This window comes from Bufo bufo, chromosome 3 (assembly GCF_905171765.1).
Source record: "Bufo bufo chromosome 3, aBufBuf1.1, whole genome shotgun sequence".
Taxonomy (NCBI): Eukaryota; Metazoa; Chordata; class Amphibia; order Anura; family Bufonidae; genus Bufo; species Bufo bufo.
This window is the reverse complement of record NC_053391.1, coordinates 384,839,631-384,856,403: the sequence shown is the minus strand read 5'-3', so window position 1 is coordinate 384,856,403 and position 16,773 is coordinate 384,839,631. Positions and strand designations below refer to the sequence as shown.

The 16,773-nt window shown below is 44.0% G+C and overlaps 1 protein-coding gene across 3 annotated transcripts in view; it reads right to left on the bottom strand.

Annotated features, from left to right (window-relative positions):
- Positions 1-2,731: 2,731 nt before the first annotated feature.
- Positions 2,732-16,773, bottom strand: part of BEND2 (BEN domain containing 2) — a 46,091-nt gene continuing 32,049 nt past the window's right edge. For 2 of the 3 annotated variants that reach the window (XM_040424745.1, XM_040424746.1), the window contains 7 exons: positions 14,823-14,924; positions 11,238-11,745; positions 9,380-9,577; positions 6,872-6,993; positions 5,278-5,488; positions 3,975-4,178; positions 2,732-3,167 (listed from right to left, as the gene is read on the bottom strand). In XM_040424745.1, the coding sequence (XP_040280679.1) occupies positions 2,995-3,167; positions 3,975-4,178; positions 5,278-5,488; positions 6,872-6,993; positions 9,380-9,577; positions 11,238-11,745; positions 14,823-14,924 (1,518 nt within the window). In that variant the 3' untranslated portion in view covers positions 2,732-2,994. Of the gene's footprint in view, positions 3,168-3,513; positions 4,179-5,277; positions 5,489-6,871; positions 6,994-9,379; positions 9,578-11,237; positions 11,746-14,822; positions 14,925-16,773 lie in introns of all 3 variants that reach the window. The other variant, XR_005777602.1, reaches the window with a different exon arrangement.

Sequence of the window (16,773 nt, the reverse complement as noted above, 5' to 3'; positions counted from 1 at the left end):
ATTATTTACATTTGATTTGGGACATGTGCAGTAGAACCCAAAGGATGAGAGTGCACATAGAGACATGGATGTGTGGGTCAGTGGCTTTCCCCCTGGACACATGGTGCATGACCATTTAAATTGTACTCATTTTGGGCTAAAAATCAGTTTTTTAAATTGTTTTTTATTAAAAATTTCCAACAGTCCTTGTACTACAGGGGTTAATTGAGAGAGTATCTGCAGACCATCAGTTTCTATTTATCTGGAGTCCATCATCCAGCAGAGCACCTGCTCAGTCTGTAGCCCTGTTCTCTAGCTCATAAATACTCATTACAGCTCAATTCTTGTTACACGGAAAAGAATGTGATTTAAGTGTTCACAGATCACAGATAAGGGATTCACATGAGCCATCAGATGAGGGGATTCAATGTAAACACAGAACCCTGGTGCTCTGCAAATACACAGATTACACCGTTTTACTAGGGAAGTGGCTGAAAAGTTTTAATAAAGACCAATTAAAAGAATGATTTTTAGCCCAAAGCCCATAAGTAGAATGCAATAATAAAAATAAAAAAATGCCCCGAAGGTGTCCATAGCCTTTAAGGATGAGTGGGGAGCTTGGTGATTACTACTATAAAAACAAATATAATATACAAAGCTGAGTGTATGTACAGTACAGACCAAAAGTTTGGACACACCTTCTCATTCAAAGAGTTTTCTTTATTTTCATGACTATGAAGGCATCAAAACTATGAATTAACACATGTGGAATTATATACATAACAAACAAGTGTGAAACAACTGAAAATATGTCATATTCTAGGTTCTTCAAAGTAGCCACCTTTTGCTTTGATTACTGCTTTGCACACTCTTGGCATTCTCTTGATGAGCTTCAAGAGGTAGTCCCCTGAAATGGTTCTCATTTTGATGCCTTCAGTGTGAATCTACAATTTTCATAGTCCTGAAAATAAAGAAAACTCTTTGAATGAGAAGGTGTGTCCAAACTTTTGGTCTGTACTGTATGTGTCCATTTCCGCTTAAGAAATCTGCACCGTCGCATTTACAATCACGAAATTTGGCACACAGGTACATCAGGTGTCCGGAAAAGGTTTTAGACTAGGTCTCAGCTCTCTAGCACGTACCGTTCCTGAGATATTCCCAAAAATGCATTAGCCAATAGAAGCCTCCAGGTCTTTCTCCTCATATCCCAACTGCCATACACATGGTCACGTGACCCTTATCAGCCAATAGAAGCTCGCAGGCCCTTAGTCTCCACATATACACAGTTTTACACCAGGTTTCCATAACAACCCAGCCATTTTTCTTCACTGCTGTAGGTCAGCTTTAAAGGGGCAGGGCGCTGTGGATGACACTGTTAAGGGAGCAGAGTGCTGTGGAGGTCACAGTTAAGGGGACGGTCCTCTATGGAGGTCAGTGTTAAGGGGCAGATTGCTGTAGAGGCCACTGTTAAGGGGGTGCGGTGTTGTGGAAATAACTGTTAAGGAGATGGGGTACTGTGGAGATCACTAATAAAGGGGCGGCCACTGTGGAGGTCACTGTTACAGGGAGGGATGCTGCGAAGATCACTGTTACAGGGGCGGGCGCTGTGGAGGTCTCTGTTAAGGGGGCAGGGAACGGTGGAGGTCACAGTTAAGGGGACGGTCCACTATGGAGGTCAGTGTTAAGGGGCGGGGTGCTGTAGAGGTCACTGTTAAGAGGGCGGGTGTTGTGGAGGTCACATTTTAAGGTAACGGAGCTCTGTGGAGGTCACTGTTAAGAGGGCGGGTTATTGTGGAAATCACTGTTAACGAGACAGGGTACTGTGAAGGTCACAAATAAAGGGCCGGCCGCTGTGGAAGTCACTGTTAAAGGGGCTGGCGCTGTCGAGGTTACTGTTATGGGGGTGGGGGACTATGGAGGTCACTATTAAAGGGGTAGCTGCTGTGGAGGTCACTGTTAAGGAGATGGGGTACTAAGGTCACTAATAAAGGGGCGGCCGCTGTGGATGTTACTGTTAAGGGAGAAAACCGCTGTGGAGGTCACTGTTAAAGGGGCGGGCACTGTGGAGGTCAGGGAGGAGGGGGACTATTAAAGGGGCAGCGGGGTACTGTGAGGTCACTGTTAAGGGAGCGGGGTACAGTGGAGGTCACTGTTAAGGGAGCGGGGTACAGTGGAGGTCACTGTTAAAGGGGCAGTCGCTGTGGAGGTCTGAGTTAAGGGGACTGTATCCTATGGTTAGTGTTAAGGGGCGGATGCTGTAGAGGTCACTGTTAAGGGGCAGGCCCCTGTGGAGGTCACTGTCAAGGGGGTGGAGTGCTGTGGAACTCACTGTTAAAGGGGCAGGCTGCTGTAAAAGGTCAAAGTTATGGGGGTGGGCTGCTGTGAAGGTCCCAATTTAAGGAGGCTGGGCACTGGTGGGGGGGGGGGGGGACAGTCAGTGTTAAGGGGTGGGGGCTGTGGAGGTCACTGTTAAGGGGGCAGGGTACTGTAGATTTCACTGTTATGGGGGATACACAAACATTAAATGAAATAGATCAGGCATGCTCAACCTGCGGCCCTCCAGCTGTTGCAAAACTACAACTCCCAGCATGCCTGAACAGCCTACAGCTATCAGGCTACAGCAGGGTATTGTGGGAGTTGTAGTTTTACAACAGCTAGAGGGCCGCAGGTTGAGCATGCCTGAAATAGATGATATATACCCGTGCAAAGCAGGGTCCTTCTGCTAGTACAAAATAAAGGAGAATCGAACATGTTTAACTGGAACAATTCTATAGGCGGGGGAAAATAAAATTAACATAACCACAATACAAATCATAGACATATTTTCTGTAAAACTATAAATGAAAATACATTTCCACATTATGTATTGGGTAGTATTTCAAAGTAGTCAGTAAAACTGTGTCAGTAGAAAAATATCTCAGTAGACAAAGGCACATCTCGGCACCAACCAGAAATTTATGGACAGCAACCAAATCATGCTGGACAGCTTCAGCATCAGATGGCTACTTCAGGCTGTCAAAATAAATGATCCATAATGCCAAGAGAGGTCCTTTTCCGACTTTGCAATGATGCTTTTTTCTGATCATGACGAAGGCTTCGGATGGTACTATTGATCGCAGCCACACACGCTTTCCAGTCTTGACCATTTTCCTTCAGATCAAACGCTGGGTAATTCTGCTGTAGGAAGTCTACAGAAAAAAAAAAAAAAAGTAAGACTATTTGGAAATCTATACTACTTGTATTTCTATACAGCACTGACCTCTGAGGCAAAGTGAAAAAGCTTTCTTTTACACTTGTCCTTTAACCTCCTAACAGTCACATTAAAATAGAAAAAACCCTCCCAAAAATGTCACTTTTTTATTGTAGAAAAATAAAATAAAATAAAAAGTCTGTCTCCTACTGGATTCCCCATTGTAGAATATTTCTCAGACTGAATGGCTTTTGATCTTTAAATATTTATTAACACTGAAGAATATTTTAATTACCACCAAATACATTTAATATGTACGGTATGTACCGTTACAAAACACTCACGCTTCAGGCACGTAGCAGTGGCTTATCCTCTGCATGCTGCAATTCAACACGCACAATTTTTCTTCCCTCTGACATCTGCCATCAGGGAAAAGTCGGGTCACCACCATACACAATAGTCAGTCCTGCTGATATCGGCAGATTCAGACGACTCATCTAATGTGTATGTGCATCTTTGCAGATGAACAGGACAACAAAAATAACACTAAATTACTATACTAATTTTCCATACTTGCTTTTTAAAGGGGTTACTACACACACAGGTATGTACAGGCTCTGGCTCCTTACTTACAAGGAGCCATGGAATCTGATGGGTTAAACGTATGTGAACTGCATTACCGCCGATCGCAGACATTATCTGCTATAGCTATAGCGCTTGGGAGCCATCTTTAAATACCAGTCATCTGCCATACATGTACAGAGGATGTCGGGAAGGGGTTAAGAACAAAGAGCAATTCTCATACCTCTTAAAGCAGCAATTCTGTTGGAGTCTAATGGAAGAACACCACGTTCCACATTTCCATAAACATTGCTCTTCACAAGAATTTCTTCCGGGAAGAGATGCCTAATCAAATACCTCGCAGAGAGTTCTGGACGAGACTTTCCTTTGCCAATATATATGACTGAGAATGGTAACAGCACGTTTCTCCAGGTTTCACCAAAATGTTCTAAACAGAAAAAGAAAAAATCATCTTCTGGTACAATTTAAAGTGAATTGTCTGTGCTACAAATATGGATAACCTATCCTTAGGATTCCCGGCATCCCCGCCAACCAGCTATTTGAAGGGGCCTTGATGCGTCTTCAACGTTTACCTGCATGCCATTCAAGTCAATGGGAAAGGAAGCTGTAATTGCATAGCACCGTCACCACAAAGTAGATGGCGGGCAAGTAAATGGTGAAGAGGGTGCAACGCTTTCAAATTAAAGAGAACCTGTCACCATGAGAATATTTTGCTGAATCTTTCCCGATAAAATTTGGTTAGCACCGTCTGCTCTTTGGCATGATGTCTGCAGATCACTCTGCATTTTCATTGGGACAGGTTCCCTTTTAAAGGGGTTGTCCACTTTCGAAACCCTTTTGGGCAGCCCCTCCCCCCGCTAGAACTTATGGAGGTAAGAATACTTACTTGATCCCCAAGTGCTCTGGTTCCCTGCTTGTCAACTTCTGGAGTGGATGGAAGCGACGTATACTGCTGCAGCCAATGACTGGTCACAGTGGTGACATCCCCCCCCCCCCCCTCCCAAGCAGCAAAGGACCCGGTGACGTGCCGTTTGGGAGACATGTCGCCGCTGCGGCCAGTCATTGGCTGTGCTGGCACACTTGACCTCCACTCTGGAAGTTGACAAGGGAACTGGAGCATGGTGGACTGCATGATTCCCTTCACAAAACCGGCGTTTGGGTTGACCAAAAGGGTTTCAAAGATGGACAATCCCTTTAATATAACAGTGCCTGGAAAAGAACTATGGATGAGTTTATTGAAACAGCCTAAAAGAGAAACTCTTTGCTGCTCATAAAAGCCACATTCACAGCACAGCATTTCGTACTGTTAAAAAGTGAAAGCTGTAATGTGACTGGTTGCTATGAGCAACAAAGAATGTTTTTAATGTAGACAGTTTTCATAAAAGTCAGTCCCCCCCCCCCCCCCCAGAACCACATGTGGTAATGCAGCTTCAAGTAAAGTAGAAAAATAGCAGATACACAAAATAAAGAGAATATAAAGTAATACAGAATTCTGCCTGTAAACATGGGCTAGCCAGGAGCATTACCTATAGGGTCTGAGGCTTTCTGTTTTCCAGACAATCTCATTTTCTGAGCTGAAGGTGACCTGTTATCCTTCTGTTTCTTTAGAGTATCAGGAGGTACAGTGTGGACATCATCTGGGACTTCCACCGCATTGTCCTCTTCCGTCGCATCATCAGAATCCAAGCAAATGGAGTCATCAGGAACTTGTGGTGTAGCTTTAGGATAGACATTGACCTTCAGGAAAATACATAGTAATAATACTCTTTATAGAGCACCAACATATTCTGCAGCATTTTACATTTGTGAGGGTGCATGTGCAAACAAAATCAAACGTTACAGTGTAACAAACGAATAAATAGAGGAATGAGGGCCCTGCTCACAAGAGCTTACAATCTATGAGGAAATAGGACCGACACAAAAAGGGTAAAAAATGCTTGTTTTGTACAATGGTCCAGCCAGCTTTTATACTATAAGGGGGATTACACATCAGCCATATATGTGTATGCACAGAGTGTGGGGGATACTGTGGGGAACCAGTCACCTCCGCCGGCTCCCTGGTAAAATCCATACCATTTGAGGTTTTAGCTGAGCAGGCAAGGCAGCAATGTGATATAGGAGCTCCTGTACTGACATGGTCTGCTAAAGCCTCAAATGCTATGGATTTTATCAGGGAGTCGGCACAAATGATGGATCAAACAACTCCAGAGGTTCTGGTCACAGACTAAAATACATACCTAGCTGTTTAGACTAAAAACACTTCTAGACCCATGTATGCCATCCAGGCTTTAGAAGAGCAGCGCTGGTACAGGCAGAAGCAAGCAGTACAAACATACCTTTTGTGGAGCTATTCTCATCAGGAGTAGTGAGAATAATGACTTTTATTCTGCCAGGTTCCTAAAAGAGGAGCTTCACTGTGAAACTCTCTCTCTGTATTGAGCTGCTTTACTGTCTTTCCCCTCTGCTCTGAGTGACAGCTGTAGTGGTCTCCTGGTTGGATGCTGCAGCTGTCACTCAGAGGAAAGGGGAGGGGCTGTGAAGCAGCTCTATGCAGGGAGCACTTCATAATGAAGGCCTATCTCCACTGCAATTAAGGAGCAGGATCTGGCAGAAAAAAAAACTTCATATTCACACTACTCCTGATTACACTACGTGTAAAGAACAATGTGATGATGATAAACTGCTTTTCCTTCTGAATTTCTGCAATGAATAACACACAATATGAAACATGAGAGTTACATAAAACAAAACAAAAGACTCAATCATATTATTCTCTACAGTGCATAGTCTTTATGGTTGGGTGTTTGAAAAAAATAAATGAAAACACCAGACCGTGACAATACAAATCGCTGATAAAGACCTGGTTAATGGTTGTCTCACTTCAGAAAATGGCATTTATCATATAGAAAAAGTTCATAAAATGCACTTACTAATGTATTGTGATTGTCTATACTGCTTCCTTTGCTGGCTTGATTCATTTTTCCATCACATTATACACAGCCCTTTACCAGGGGTTATGACCACTGTGCAATCCAGCAGCGGTGGCTGTGCTTGCACACTATAGGAAAAAGTGTGGTGTCAGAGACCTTGGGAGCATGCAAAAAAGGAGGGAAAACTTACTGTACTTTTCTTTGCTTCTAAATGCAAACATCGAATCATGGCATTAACATTTGTGACACAGGTTTTCCAGTCTTTTCCATCTTCGCCAACATCACATTCAGGGAATTCAGATGCTAGAAATTCTGCAAAACAAAGAGTTACACCCAATGAAGAGATTTATTTTGAGATGCACTATAAGAACAGTGACACTGAACGCTTCTCACTTTTATTCACTATACAATGTTTGTTATTGCTCTGAAAGCTTTAACCCCTTCCCGACACTAGATGGACATCATAATGGCGGAAGGGGTGTATGAAGGGCGCTGAGGAGCTGGGTGCTGGCTGTGTTATACAGTTGACTCCCGCAGTGATTGGGATTATACATAGTGACAGCGGTATCTGAGTGACTGGATAAATGGAGGGGGCTCTCTCTGTCCTCCCATCGCCCCCTTGTGACACAATTGCAGGGTGTCAAATGGCTGTCAGGGCAGCCAATGCCCTTGTGAAGGCTCCCAGGTCTGTCATGTTACTGCTCCTATTACACCCTGATGTGGGTGTATTGTACAAATATAAAAAAAAAAAAAAGTAAAAATGAGTTCATTTTAAAAATATATTTATTAAAATCGTCCCCATACCCATTTTATTACACTTAATTAATAAGGTGCATTTAGTGGAAACTGGTATATTTATTTCTTTAGACATTTTTGATTCTTCTCCTCATAAGCTGTATTATATTCAACTTCACCATGCTTACACTAGCACTATGGATAAATTCAGGTTCCAAGTGTAATCTTACACTGCAACTTGGTTATAGCACCTCTTAAAGGAGTGGTCTCATCTTGTGGTTACTAAGGCGAGATGAGGCACAGTCCAGAAGATCAGTGTTTGGTCAGTGATTTCCATCAGTGATTTTAAACCAAAACCAGGTGTGTCTCTAAACACAGAACAGGAACAGATCTTTCCCTTATACCTTATCTCTGTGGAGGCTCCAGTCCTAGTTTTGGCTCACAATCACTGATGGACAACCCCTTTAATAACACCTTTATTTCTAAAACCTATTTATTTATTTATTTTTTATGCCGAGGATTGATCCATCAGTTGAGATACCCATATCATAAAGTAATTGGTCAAAGGATATGGTGTTAACCGATAGGGAAGAATGCTAGAAAATGTATGAACCTTCCTATAAATATATGGCTAACATTTAGTGCCGCCTCCTCCTCAAACAGCTGATCGGTGAGGGTGCCGTGTGGCGGACCCCAGAGGATAGGTCATCAATATAAAACCGCTGCACAACCCCTTTAATGGCTGTACAGCACCTTCAATACACTGTGCCTTGAGACAGATTTCACACAAATTCTAGACGGGTGGAGCGAAAACATCTGACTATTCTAGAAAAAGACATTTTTCTTTAATATGATATATTACGAAGTTTCTTATTTTCACTTGTACTATTGAATGAAGCAAGGCTGAGTAAAACGACAGTGACCATTAAAGGGATTGTCAAGGTTCAGAGCTGAACCCAGACATACCCTTATTTTCACCCAGGCAGCCCCCCTGAGGCTAGCATCGGAGCATAAATTGCGCAGGGCACGGGCTCTTTTATCATAACACACTGCCGGGCAGAAACTTCCGCCCGGCAGTGTGTTCGGTGACGTCATAGGCTCTGATGGGCGGGCTTTAGCGCTGCCCTAGCCGTTTTACTGGCTAGGGCAGTGCTAAATTCCGCCCATCAGTGCCGGTGACGTCACCGTGCTTCCTGGCAGCCCCATGGAGAGGCCCGGTACGTCACCGGATCTCCAAAAAATGCCTTTGCCCTGCGCGATTTAGCGCAGGGCAAAGGATAGCATCGGAGCATAAACTGCTCCGATGCTCAAGTCAGGGGGGCTGCCGGGGTGAAAATGGAGGTATGTCCGGGTTCAGCTCTGAACCCGGACAACCCCTTTAATGATGTTTATTCCCATTATTATCCTAAAACCATTGTGTATTATTTTTTTATTTATCACATCAAAAATACACTGGGGGACATTCATCAATCACTTTACGGCAATCAATTGTGGCGTAAAAAAGTCACACGTTATGGTGCACGGCATCTGTGCACCATAATGTGCGACTTTTTGAGCTTCTCTGCACTTTTCTGAAGGGCTGATAAAAAGGGGGAGTGGCTTTGTGCCGCCCGCCACATTTACTTTAACTTTCGCCAGAAAGTGGCGGAAGTTATAGCTGAAGTCTATGTCAGCCTGTAGCTGGCGTAGACTCCAGTTTCTGGCCCACTGCAGGGCAGAGACGCTCCTGATTTGTTAAGAGGCTTCTGCTTCTTAACAAATCAGGCGCATCTGACACCAGTGCAGGGAGATGAAGACTGGAGGATGGATCCGCCAGTCTTGATATAGCTACCCCACTGTTTCTACAAGTTATAACCAATCTAGGATCCAATTAGTATAGCATCTACCATGCTGAGATCAATTTCGTGTTCGATCATTATCAGTCATAAGCTAATAATTCACAAATTACCTCCATTTACATTACCTCTTATTGCAACAACCTTGTTGGCATCAAGTGCCATCAATCCTTGGACGCTTTTTCCCCTAGCGCTGCTCAACGCCTCTTTACTGAACAAGGCACGAACCAAGTAACGGGCTGCATACTTTGCCTGTGTTTTCTGTTTTGCTTTCATCAAGACGCTGCCTGGGACTTTGATATTCCTACTTGGATCTCCAAGAAACTCTAACAATATAAGCACGATATAATCAGTGCACAAGCTACAAAACAAAGACCAAAAAATGTAATGATCACTTATATACAATCTACTGTAACTCTACTTAAATTCTGAAAGTATTGGGTAGGTCTGGTATACAGCAAAATATCGCTCTCTGCTTCGTTTGTAATTACTTGAGTCTGGGAAGTAAAGATCTGTGCGGCTTGCATCATAGATAAGGAAGCTTAGCATTTCTGGTCTCCAGGGCTTAGGATGGGGCACTGATCTCCTAGGACATATAGAAAAATCCTTTATATGTGTGAAAGCTTTGCAAAGGGCCAGAATAGTACCATTGCAGCCAATACCTGGCCACAGCGATGACGTCCTTTCCTGCATAATGATATGTCATCCATACTAATGAAATATAATATTTATAGACGCAGTGAGAGTCATTCAACCTATGCCTGACCACATGCCAATAGCCGAGGACCCCTTTTAATAGGTGCTACACTCAAACACCAGTGCTAACAGGCTCGAGTGCACAAGTGGAAATGCTCGACGTGCTTCTGTGCGCATTATATAAGCACTTCCTCATGAGCACATTCATTTCGCACCAAAAAACTATATTGTTGCGCCTGCCTAAGCGAGCTTCTCTAGTATGAGAGCCGGCGTACTAACAAACGGCTCTGGTATGAGGCTCGGCACTATAAGGGCTGTGCATGTAAGGACACTAATGTTACTAATGTGGAAAGAAATAAAAAAATATAAAAAGTAAAAAAAATACCCCTCCATATATGAAGCCCTCTACCTATCACGATTTACCTAACTATTTTAGGCTACTTTCACACTTGCAGCAGAGAGATCCGACAAGCAGTTCCGTCGCCGGAACTGCCTGCCGGATCCGGCAAGACGTATGCCAACTGATGGCATTAGTAAGACTAATCAGGATTATGACCAGTCAAAAAAAATGCACTGAAATGCAGGATCTGTCTTTCCGGTGTCATCCGGCAAAACGGATCCGGCATTTCCTTTTTTCACCTTTTTTTTGGTTTGCGCATGCGCAGACTGGAAGGACGGATCCAGCACTCCGGTATTTTTGATATATGGGGAAAAATGCCGGATCCGGCATTCAGGCAAGTCTTCAGTTTTTTCCGCCGGAGATAAAACCGTAGCATGCTGCGGTTTTCTCTTTTGCCTGATCAGTCAAAATGACTGAACTGAAGACATCCTGATGCATCCTGAACGGATTACTCTCCATTCTGAATGCATGAGGATACCTGATCAGTTCTTTTCTGGTATAGAGCCCCTCTGATGGAACTCCGTGCCGGAAAAGAAAAACACTAGTGTGAAAGTACCCTTATATGTCATAATAAATGGCAGCTGATGGTTGACAAAGATACATTCTACTTTAGGCTTGATTGACGTAATAAAAGACCTGTCTACGTTGGCGCAAAAGACAATGAATGGATCAGAAGTGTGCATGCATAGCCACTACATTCTCACTGCATCCTTGCAGCAAGGAGGAACAGGCCCCTCAGAACCCCCATTCTAGTAAATGGTGGGGGTTGCAGTGGTGGAGCCCACAGCATTCATACATGTTTTTTGTTGGACAAGCCCTTTCAAGAAATGTTATAGTTAATTAGCCAGTAGTACTGCTTGGGGGAATGGGTTACCACACATGTAACTCACCATATACTGGAACCAGCTGAACAGAGGATGAAGGTAGTTCTTCACTGGTAATATTTTGTTGCACAGGGATGCATGGCACTAACAATGGCTCAATCTCTGCAATAGTTGCCCCTGTCGTTTTATGACCCATTGATGAAGTTGCAAGAGGTGCAGTGATGACTGGTGGAGGAGAACAAGTGCTCTCAGGCAAGGTTTCAATTTTTACTTCTCTGTTCTCTTCATCTGATACAGTGATGAGTGACTGCAAAGAATGGGTAGATACAATGGTGGGCAGAGGAGGACTTGATCTGTAAAAAGCCTGTTCACGTTCTATTGGAGGAGATAGTGAAGGACCTGTGGTGCTCTGATGGCACAGTCTTCTCTGCTCATCAGGCTTCCGTGGATGGCTTGGGGTGTTTCTTGGACGCTGTAGGATCAGTGAGCTTGGGATTCTTTGGTTTAGTTTCTGAAACCTAATATGACCATGGGGTAGGGGCTGAGCACCTCTAGGGTGTAAGCTAACTTGTCTCTGTGCAGGAATAGTAAAATGGAAAATATGTTTTAATAAGCAAAATGGGATGTTCGCTTGTGCAACCACTTTACTCTTGGGCTACTTTCACACTAGCGTTTCTATTTTCCGGTATTGAGATCAGTCATAGGGTCCCAATACTGGAAAAAAACGCTTCCTGTAACTGCACAGAACGGAATGCTCCAAAATGCATTCTGTTCCGTTCTCATACCAGAGAGCATGCTGCGGTTTGCTTTCCGTCCTGGGGTGTGGAGCAAAACGGATCAGTCATGACCCACAATGCAAGTCAAAGGGGACGGATCTGACACAATAGAAAACGGATCCTTCTCCTATTGACTTTCAATGGAGTTCATGATGGATCCGTCTTGGGTATGTTAAAGATAATACAACCGGATCCGTTCATAACAGATGCAGATGGTTGTATTATCAGTAACGGAAGCGTTTTTGCTGAACCCTGCTTGATCCAGCAATAACGCTAGTGTGAAAGTAGCCTTATATGTGCCAATGTAACTAAAATAAAAAAGGTAACTTTTCAGAAATCTGATGGTATAATGTAAACTGAACCTCTCCAGGTGCACAGGTACATATGTGAATCATGCACTGTGGCCCTGTAATTCACTAGCTCTGACATATCAAAGTCACTCTGCAAAGCAGCGGGTGCAATGAAAGGGAGCTGTGATAGCGCCGCTCCACATCATTGTACCCCTCAGATGCCGCATTCATACATGATCGTGGCATCTAAGAGTAAAAAGCCAGTGTAAAATTTACATGAAAAAAAAAAAAAAGATTAAATCATACTTACCGCCTCCATTTGCTTATGACGGGCCTGGCCGCCGCCATCTTGCTTGAAGATCTGGCGTGAAATCTCGCACGGCCCGAGATGATGTCATCACCACGCACTGGAATTTGGCCGAAATCTTCAATCAAGATGGCGGCGATGGCCGGCCCGTCGCGAACAAATGGAGGAGGCAGGTATGATTTTTTTTTTGTTGTTGCGTTTTTTTTTCTTCTTCAGACTATTTCAGGTTAAATCGATTCGCAACCATGATGCACGAGGAAATTTGGCTTTGCGGCAAATCCAATTTATCCTGAAATTCGGATCGAATTCCATTTCGTTGGAATCTATTCACTCAACTCTACCTGTCACCACTCCTGACATGTCTGTTTTAATAGTTACATGCAATAACAATTCCAGAACATATATTCTTATGGCTCCATGTTGTGACATTCCTTTATTATTTTAACTAGAAGTTATGAATTAATTGCTAGCAGTCTGCAGTAAGGGTACAAAGGGGTTTTAACTAGTTGGGGGGGGGCGGGCGGGGGTGTACCTGCACAGTCTGACTCTAACCAGTCAGTGCTGCCATTGTCAGACTATGATGGGACCCTCCCCCCCACCTAGTTACCACCCCTCTGTACCCTTACTGCAGACTGCTAGCAATTCATTCACAACTTCTAGTTGAAATAATAAAGGAATGGCACAACATAGAGCCATAAGAATAGATGCTTAAGAATAGTTGTTACACAGTGAATGCATGTAGCTATAAAAAAAAAGGGCATGTAAGGAGTGGCGACGGGTCCTCTTTAAGTTCCTCCCTTCACATCTTTAGTGCTACAAAATGAGTTGATAATGGGAAAACCTACTGCTGTAGGTTATACTACTTCATTAACACCTGGTGCTCTGCTCACTGGTGACAAAACAGGCCCCATATTGTAGCTTTCTGTTGGAACAGTTGTGTCCGGTGGCATGCAACACAAGAATATAGAGACTACAATTGATAACTGCCCTTAAATGAGTTTTCCAGGATTTGACTCCTTTTAAAGTAGCCACACAGTGTGTGGTACTAAATGAAAGAATCTTACTCACCTGTTCCCACCACTCTGGTCCGATGCTCCATTCAGTAATCTTCCGGGCCACAGCTTGTTTACTTCTGGCCAGGATACGCACAGGGTCAAGTGCACTGCTGCAGCCAATGACTGGCCTCAGTAGTGACATGTCGCCAAGTGGCAAGCCAATGCTTGGTCACGTGCTGCTTGGTGACACATCACCGCTAAAGTTAGTTATTGGCCACAGTGGCATACGAGACCCCATCTATACCCTGTGAAGAAGTAAATAAACCAGGGAAAGACTGCTGAAGTGGCAGGAAGCAGGCAAGTATGATCCTTTCATTAAAGGGGTTCTCTGGGAATGATTTAAAATGGCCGCCAGCAACCGGTATTAGGAGGACTGGTTGCCACCACTTGCAGAGCTGTCTAGGAGGGTAAGGGGACGTGGACTCACTAAACTGCTCTACAATAGATGGTAATGATGTGATCTTGCCTATGATGTGCCATCATGGCTGAGCAGCCTCACAGTAAAAATCACCAATATGTAGTATATGCAAGTGCCAGAGTGTAGTGTGTAGTGAGATCCCGACCCCCTCACCCTGCTAGGCAGCTCTGCAAGTGGAGGCAACCAGTCCTGTTCCTATTCTAGGACAGATTGCTGGTGGCCATTTTAAACCATTCATGCAGAACCCCTTTAAGTGTCACATGCTAGGGGGATACTTAAAGGGATATTTCCCATTGTCTGATAGGCTTCATTTTAGAGAAAGGTGTGGGTCGCAACTCTGGGACCCACTTCTATCTCCAAAACTAAGCCTAACAGGAGGCTGGCAAAGTGGTGGCTGGCGGTGCCAGGTCCAGTCAGCACCAAGCCTTCCTACTGGCCCACCGAAAATAGCCGAGCGGCACCCTTAGCCATTTTCAGAACCCCATAGAAATGAATGGGAATGCACCTCGCTTGTGCGGCCACCGCTCCCACTCATTTAGGACCTGCACCTATAAGACAATGGGGGTATATCCTAGAGATATGCCCTCATTGAGATGACACAACCCCTTTAAAGAGTTTTTTTAGGATGTTGTCCCTTTTTAAGTTGAAAATGTCGATTTTTTTTTTTGTTTTGGCAAAATCTTTTAATCCAACATTCACCATGCAGATAATTAATGCACATGCACAACGGAACTTCAAAAAAGTTGAAGAAAAAATGAATGCTATAAATAACTAATTAACTAAAAACAACATTTAGCTGACTCACAGACTTGAAATGTGGCTTCATCCGGACATGGTACATCTCAGATACCTTCCTCTGGAGTAAATCCATCTTCTTATCCAGTCTGAGGACCATTTCGTACATTGCCTATAGTGTTATAATGTTGCAGTAAGTTGCCACTGTGGTAGCTAATACATTCTTTAAAGGGTCACATAAAACTTTTGATATGTCATGGAGTAATATCAAGTTTTGATTGGTGGGGGTCTGATTGCCGAGACCTACACCAATTGCTAGAACGAGGAGAGAGAAACGTTCACGTATGACACACGCTCTCTCCTTGGTACAGGACAGGAAGAGAGATGGATGCAATATAATGTCTATGGGCCCATCTCGATTCTGTCCGTTGCAGCGAAGAGACAGTCCACAATATGTGAGCCCTTCTCTCTCCTCATTCTAGCGATCAATGAGGTCTAAGCATTTACACCCCCATCAATGAAAACCTTTGACATGTCTCTGACATATCAAAGCATTTATGAACACTCAGACCCTTTAACACTTTAAGCTCACATATGACAACACCAATAAATGAAATAAATCCACAACACTGGTAAGAATTTAACCACTTCATTACCGGAGTGTTTACCCCCCCTTCCTTACCAGGCCAGTTTTTCAGTTGTAGCAATTAGAGATGAGCGAATTTCCTATTTTTAAATTCGGTCACGCTTGGTTTTAATGGTAAAAAGGTGAATTGCGTTATGGATTCCGTTACCACGGACCATAACGCAATTCTATGACAGAATGAGAGGCATTGCGTTATTCATTCCGTCATAATAGAAGTCTATGGCCTGCATAACGGATCCATCCCGTTTTCCGTTATGCAGGGGAGGCCTCTCCTGCATAATGGAAATGGGACGGATTCGTTTTGCAGCCCATAGACTTCTATTATGACGGAATGAATAACGGAATGCCTCTAAAGGCATAGAATTATGCATTCCATCATGGAATTGCTTTATGGTCTGTGGTAACGGAATCCATAACGCAATTCACCTTTTACCAGTAAATAAATCGCAAATGAATTTCATAACCGGAAATTCGCTCATCTCTAGTAGCAATGCGTCTATCTAACTGCAAATAACTAATTCATTTCTGAGCCAGTCTACATGTATTTGATATTTTTCTCGGGACACCTTAGACCTTTCTTTTGTGCCATTAGATGATGGATATAATACAAAAAAAATATATATATAATAATAATTATATTTAAGGAAAAACTGAGAAAAAAAATAATGTTTTCTTTCTTATGGCAGGATAAGTCTAAGGCATACTGGCACACCATACACTTTTTCCAGGGTGCGGGTGCCCACAAAGAGGGCTCTGAGTGCCGCCTCTGGCACCCGTGCCATAGGTTCGCCACCACTGCACTATACTATTGCTAAAACTAATAAATTAATTATAAGTAATTATATAAAAATATATCTTTATTATATATGTTAGTAAGGCTGAAGTTCAGCCTGCATTTGTGGGAGGGGCTTGAGCCTTTATAAACCCCTCTTCCCGCACCTTAGTAGGCGTTCCGGTTCATGGATTTTGCACTTGTGTTTGCTACGTGTGTCTCCTTGTTCCTCCGGCCGCCTCGCGCAGAGTTCTTCTCTTCTAGTGGGTAAGTATGAGGCACTTTCGCGGAGCAGAGGACAGCGGCAGTCCGGCTCCTTACCGCCGCTTCATTCAGCAGGTGCGTTCCAGCGTGGAACGCACGCGCTTCCTGGTTCTGGTCACCACCCGACTCCCTGCCTTTCTGGCGGCTCGGCGGCCGGGAGCGCACCTAGGAGCCAGCACGGCTCTCTTCATACTCGGGGGCGGGGGGGTTCGTGGGGGGGCCTGGTTTGGCCGGCTCGCTCCTTCGGCCGAGGACGGCACACGGAGGCGTGCGTTCCAGGGTGGAACGCACGCGCTTCCTGGTTTCGGTCACCACCCGTTCCCCCTGCCTTCCGGCTGT